Source organism: Protomyctophum bolini, assembly GCF_963924005.1.
Source record: "Protomyctophum bolini genome assembly, chromosome: 2".
Classification (NCBI taxonomy): domain Eukaryota; kingdom Metazoa; phylum Chordata; class Actinopteri; order Myctophiformes; family Myctophidae; genus Protomyctophum; species Protomyctophum bolini.
The window spans coordinates 23,592,281-23,598,832 of NC_137863.1; the positions used below are offsets into that span (position 1 = coordinate 23,592,281).

The 6,552-nt window shown below is 45.2% G+C and overlaps 1 protein-coding gene across 2 annotated transcripts in view; it reads right to left on the reverse strand.

The window, feature by feature from the left end:
- Window positions 1-493: 493 nt before the first annotated feature.
- eefsec (eukaryotic elongation factor, selenocysteine-tRNA-specific) overlaps window positions 494-6,552 on the reverse strand; it is a 14,107-nt gene continuing 8,048 nt past the window's right edge. Inside the window, exons 6-8 of one of the 2 annotated variants that reach the window (XR_013964836.1) lie at window positions 4,717-4,873; window positions 1,427-1,708; window positions 494-535 (exon numbers count right to left, since the gene is read on the reverse strand). Coding sequence is in view for 1 of the 2 variants with exons in the window: in XM_080775492.1 (XP_080631618.1) it covers window positions 1,536-1,708; window positions 4,717-4,873 (330 nt within the window). In the remaining variant the exon portion in view is untranslated. Of the gene's footprint in view, window positions 536-827; window positions 1,709-4,716; window positions 4,874-6,552 lie in introns of those variants that run through there. The other variant, XM_080775492.1, reaches the window with a different exon arrangement.

The window sequence follows — 6,552 nt, forward strand, 5'->3', positions numbered from 1 at the left end:
CCACAGGGGACAGTTTGCTGACATCACCAGGTCCATGCAGAATGGACTCCGCTACACTTCCAAGACACACCGTATGCAAGGATGGGAAGCAGACAAGATGCTGAATTACCCGTTAAGGCCTCCTGAGGCCGATTCAATCATGTCTAAATCAGTTTTCAGAAAGATGTATGTTACTGCATGCATCAGTGGGGCTCAAATTGCTCACTGTGTCAAGGACTCGTCAAAATGATGTCTGTTTGGCTGCGGACCCCCATCTCAAGCTTGTAGATCTGATATCTTTGAATAATGCGTTAAACTGTTTTTACTGTGTGCTGACCGTGCACTTTTCTGCATAACATTGCTCACGGTGTGTGGAATATGATCGTTTTCACATAATAATCTAAGAGCATACAACTATACAACTAATTAATGAATAACATTAAGAATTATTATATCCACTGTTGTTCCTGTAGTGTCCGGGTAGCTCAGTTGGCAGAGCACTTTCCTTTAGACCAGAAGGTTCTGGGTTCGAGCCCAGCCGCTACCAACTCTGTATCTGGAATTGCAAGATAAGTATTAGGAGCTGATGGTGTACTGTAGGTGTCTTTCCTGTGCATTGACAAACCACACCCTCGTTCTTGGCTGATACTGACAATAAGCCACACCGACATTACATAACATTCAAAAATCCTCCATGTCTAATCACTGCACCATATAGTATACTGTAACATATGAGCTGAAGTGTTTTTTTGGGGGGGAGGGAATGGCATACCATTATTCACCTTAACATAATGTGCTCCATTAACATTGGTGTTAACAATTGTCATACACTAGATAAGAGTCAGAGATACTCAGCATGAGCTTGTTTTAATAACCTTTGTCAGAAGATCAATAGTCACATTGAGGGCATGTCATATCCATCTGGTAAATGCAGGTCTATGCACTTAATATAAAACATATATGTTTATATTAAATGGAAAGTGAGAAGATTTATGACAAGCGCTGATTAATTCGGGAACAAAAATAATAAACTGGCTAGGACATGATAAAGCAAGCTTGGCTGTGATTTTTGGAACCCACCACCATTTTGTTAATTAGTCAATGTCGTCCTGCCAGTTGAGGCGCTGTTGTTGACTAGCATGACCTCCAACCAATAGAGAGAAAGTGTACTGTATTGATTAAAGACAGGCTCAGGGCAATAAATGAAAAGAGCTGGTATCCAGGCTACACAACACCAAAGACCAATATGCAGTATCAGCTCAGATTCTGTTATTATTATTATGTTCACAACTGAAATAAGAAAACGAGTGGCCTGCCTCCGCCGTGGACGGTGGGGTGTGTGTTTTTTTTTTTTTTGTGAAGAGCTCAACGTTACAGTGACGGCAGCTCGGTAATGACGCACGTAACGTTCTGTCGGTGGGAATTGGGCAATGGCAGTGAGATTTACCCCAAAGCAGACAGACAGTGGGGCGCTCTTCATGCCTGGACTCATTCGGTGGTGCAGCAGCACGGGATCATCAGGTAGCTGGCCGGCGGAGTGGTAGCGACGCACGCGGTCAGGACTGAACCATCTTTTTATGGGGGTCAAAGACATATCGCTTGAAGTGAAGGTTGATGACCACAGGCTGAGAAGAATCCACTCTGGCCTCGTCTTCTTTGGCCGCGGCACCTTTTCCCCTCTTCTTAGTGGTGGAGGACAGCAACTGCTTGGTTTCTGGACGAAGACCCTCTGGACAAATAAAACAAGGACAAAGGGATATGGACAGAAAGAGAAACAGTTGATTTTTTTTTTTTACAGCTAAATTTGATTTCAATTTCGTCTTTTGCATAAAATTCAGTTTAGTTTTAGCCATAATTTATAAAAGTGTAGTTTTAGTCAACTAACTATAGTATCATGTGATTTTTTTTGTTGATTAAATCTACATTTTATTTTGCCGTCAAAAATGTATTTCGGTAGGCCTTGATGGCGTCGTAACACCACCACGTCTCTGTTGTAAATCTAAATGTTTGCTTTTGAGCTACGATCAACGTATACAGAAAACCTGGGTCACCGTACACACGCACAGTCCTATGCTATACATAATGTTTAGTTTGGGAATGTGTATAAATGATAGTGATCTCTGGTCTTGTACCGCTGTGTGTGTGTGTGTGTGTGTGTGTGTGTGTGTGTGTGTGTGTGTGTGTGTGTGTGTGTGTGTGTGTGTGTGTGTGTGTGTGTGTGTGTGTGTGTGTGTGTGCAGTGCAGTAGGTAGGTTATCAATGCTGGAGCCAGCCAGGCATGCCGACCCTGTGATGAACCGCTGGCCTCTGCCTGCTGATGCTGCAGACGATAATGCAGAGAGAAACCTCTGTCACGGTCCCTCCTCAGGGTTCTGCCTTTACCCTAGCGATACCGGTCTGGCCTGACATTTGCATTCCAGCCCCTAGACTGTCTATCTCTACTCCACTTAGCCTCTATCCCTGTACAACACTCATCGCCCTGTTCGCACCCACACACTCTATCTTCTTCAAGCGCCAAAAAACTTGCTTGCTTCCTTGGAGTGCCTTCGGAGAGGACGTGCTTGCTTGTTTGTTTGATTTGCACACGTGAAGGTGAGAAATGCTTGGTGCTGTCTGGCTGTCTGACCCTAGCTTCCAGCGGCGCCAGCCATTCAGGTTGTTATGGTTATGCCAAGGTGAGGATTGTTATGGTTGCTGCAGGCCAGGGAAAAATCTGTACCCGACATCTACAGGATGATCTGCTGAGTAGGGGCCTAACACCATGCCCCCACCCCCAACTCAACACCTACAGTACCGTACCGTACCGTACCCCCCCCCCCCCCTCCGGACACACACACACACACACACACAGTTATATATTAAGAAGGAATTTATAAATACCTGTGGTGAGCAATTTCATAATTTTGGTTCCTACTGTATATCAATAATTAGCATTTTGTCTTAATTTTGTAACTAAATTGTGGCGCTCCGTTACCGTTATCGTTTATTTTGGCTTATACATTCCCATATTAACATGGGTTTAATGGAACTGTTTTTAAAATGTAACTTCTTATAAGGGAAATGGGAGCTCAAGAGTAGTATGGGGCAATGGACCGTATGCCTAAGCTTCACATTACACATCATTATACATCAGATTGGCAGGGGTCCCATGGGTCCCTGTGGTCTGGTTGCTGTGGTCTGGTTGCTGCCCTTAGGGGGTTTGGTTTGTTGGGATGAGTTGAGGTCAGCTGGAGGGGCAGAGAGACGTTGGGATGGAATTCAAACATACTAAAACCTCAAGTCCTTCTTTCTACTCCCGGCCTTCATTCATTCTATTCTGGTTTTCAATCTTTGTACGTGTGGCCTTAAGAGGCATGTGGGGGTGAGAGAGTGAAAGGGCGGGGGACCTAAAACACTTTCAGAGAGGTAACATCACAGAGGGCAGAAGGATACACGCCAGTCAGAGAACAGTATCAATACCCAGTGGAGTTCCACTGAGCTGGGCTGAATGTCTGCATTATGTCCAAGACGGAGGTTGCGTGTTTGCACATGCGCACGTGCGTGTGATAGACAGTGGCGTAAAGAAACTAAGTACATGGACTCAAGTACTGTACTTAAGTACAATTTTGAGGTATTTGTGTTTTACATGAGTATTTCCAAGGTACTAGTTACTTTGTAGATATGTTATTACAAAACATACATTAACCACTTCAGCCCTATATACATTTTGGCCATTTGAAAGCAGCCAATCTGCCATTAGTACATTTTGATACCAATACGTTCGTACTTTTACTCAGACTTAAAACATGTCAGTACTTTTACCCACCACTCACTGGTGTGTGTGTTTGTGTGTGCGCACGAGAGAGAGGGGGAGAGAGAGAGAGGATTATGTGTGCATGTGTTAAGAGGATGTAGGTGAGGTTCTGTCTAAATGTTTTTGTTTTCTCTCGTCTCCCGGTGTGGAGGAGCCACGGCTTGGAGCGACAGAAGGTAAAATAAACAGAGCAGCAGACTGACTTCCCCCGGAACGGAACACAGGCCCAATCCCCACAAGAACCCTGGGAATGCCTGCTACCGCTCTCACCACATCCTGGAAAACGCTCCGTCGACCGAACCCATACTATATATCCACAGGACTAAGGCAAGAGAGAAAGAGTGTTTTTGGGGTGGAGAGAGGGAGCAACGGCAAGGTGAGAGAGGCGGACAATTATCCATGGCTTCATTTGTCACGGTACGAAGACATTACTAGGTGTCTGTCACGAATCAGTTCTACCAGAGGTTTTCAAAGTTGGGTCCGGGGAACTCTTCATCAGTCTGTCCTGATTTTAAACAAAAATCGTTAAACCAAAGGATATGTTCATGTTCTTGTCTGTTATTATGATTTCTGTCCTGTAATGTCTATCGTTTTGCAATGTATTGTGTCTGTGTCTTGTCTGTATTTTAAATCGGTGATGTCATGGACACAAATCAAATTTCAGTACAAAGCTGACGATAAAAGACCATATCGTAACTCAGAGAGTTTACAAATGGAACCAGATTTTACAAAAAGAAGTGTGGGTCCCAGAGATAGAAATGTGGGGGTTCATAGCCTATTGCATGTCAAACTGGGGGTCCTTGAAATTAAAATGGTTGAGAATCACTGCTAGAGCCGTAACAATCTTCTCTTACGGGGGGTCCGCAGGCTCGTAAGTCTCAATGTGGGGGTCCTTGACTTGAGAACCACTGAGTTATAGAGTACGTTACAACAGTCATCCTTACCTGATATTCGAATCTTGAACTTCCCGCTCTGGCCAAAGCCGCCCTCGATGACACCGGCCTCGCCCGTCGACAACGTGACCTTCAACCCAACGAACAGCTGCATGTTGGTCTCTTTCTTGAACAGGCTTCGACCAATGGCGGTGTAATCGTCAGTCACCTGAACGTAAAATGGAAGATATTTGTTTTTGTTAAACCTCATGAACTGTGCACACGTAAACACGGAAAACCCCCATTAATACAAGCAAGCAATACAACAAAATATGCGAGGGGTTCATCTCATTACAACAACAGTTCAAGGTTCCTTCAGCAGAGGGCTCAGTGTGTGTCTATATGAGATTCACGTTCTATTCCTGTAATCTCTCTAGACTCTGTGGGTCTCCATGCTTCCACCGTGTCTGCTGAGGAGGATGACTTGACCTGACTAACCCCTACCATCATCATCCGTCTGTCTGTCTGTCTCACTCTCTTCAACGACCATCCTTCCTTCCAAAAGTTTGCGGTGCTCATTTGTGTTGTCCTCTTATCTTCTCATCGCCAAGTTGCGCTCACCCCGCGCGCCACTGATCTGATAAAGGGAGGGCACCGCTCTGTCTGCGGCTCACGCGTTCTTTCTCTACCTTTCTTACTTTCTTACCTAACCCCCCCCCATTCAGTCATGTGTACATGTGGCCCTGGCATCCGTCGAGTGTGACGGATGGACTGATAAAACGCGGTCGGTCGGGTGTGTGCGTGTCTGACAGACTCCGTGAGGTATGATGATGACTGGACGGTGCATCATCACACAGACCGTATCTCAACTATGTCACATATGTGCCCTCTCTCTCTCTCCAGAGACACGATGAGTTCAAAGTGTGACTTCCTCTCAAGCTGGCAAGCGGAACGAGACCGATGTTACGTCATCACATGACCCGCCGCCTGACCTCTGGCACGCGCGGTTCAACTCCGGCATCGTTGAGTGGAGCTGTCGACAGCCTGAGGTGCTAACACAGTGGGGGGAGAACTTGTTCTCACACTTGACCTCTGAGCTGCGTCTCTCTCTCTCTCACCCCACACGACGACCGACGGCTGGCTGTGCACCAGAGACGAGTCGAGCTGTAGCAACGCTGCTGGCTGAGACAGACAGCGCTGGAATACAACTCACTTTAACCCTGGCATCCCTGTTTTTAGGCTTTGTCATTATTGTCAAAAAAATCTCTTGCTGATCGACAAGTCCAGAAAAACACAGGCAGTGAAATATGCAGGTTTTTTATTTGATTTTATGCAGTGATATTGCCAGAAGTTGTAAAATATGCGGGAATTTATGTGTTTTTATACTGTGAAATATTGCACGATTACACTCCCTTTTTGAAAAGATTTTAGCCCTGCATAATCTGTGCCATTTGGCTGATTAAGCGGGAAATCATGCGACCGCATGAACACATCTTGACAAGCTCACAAGGCATTGCAATGTGACACTTGCCGGTGTATTGGTTATTTTCCCTATTCGTTGTTCAACAAAGTACGCAGGGCTGAATTGGTTATAGCAACCCCCTGCAGTGCACAAAAGATACAGAAATAAAATACCAGGGGTCCACCCCCCCGCGCACTAGAATGACAAGAACGTCCCTCTCCATCAAACATACTCACACTCTTCCAATGCTCTAAAAACTAAATCTAATTGGGGTTTAATTTACTCAAGCATGCACATTGCATATTATTATACTACATTCACACAAATGGTCAGAAATAACAGTAAATATCTAGATTTCTGTCAAATAAGGGTAACACAGGCCGTCGTCAGGCCTGTTGTCTTTTCTATTGCACATAGTTCCAACACGGACCGTTCATGTGTACTCT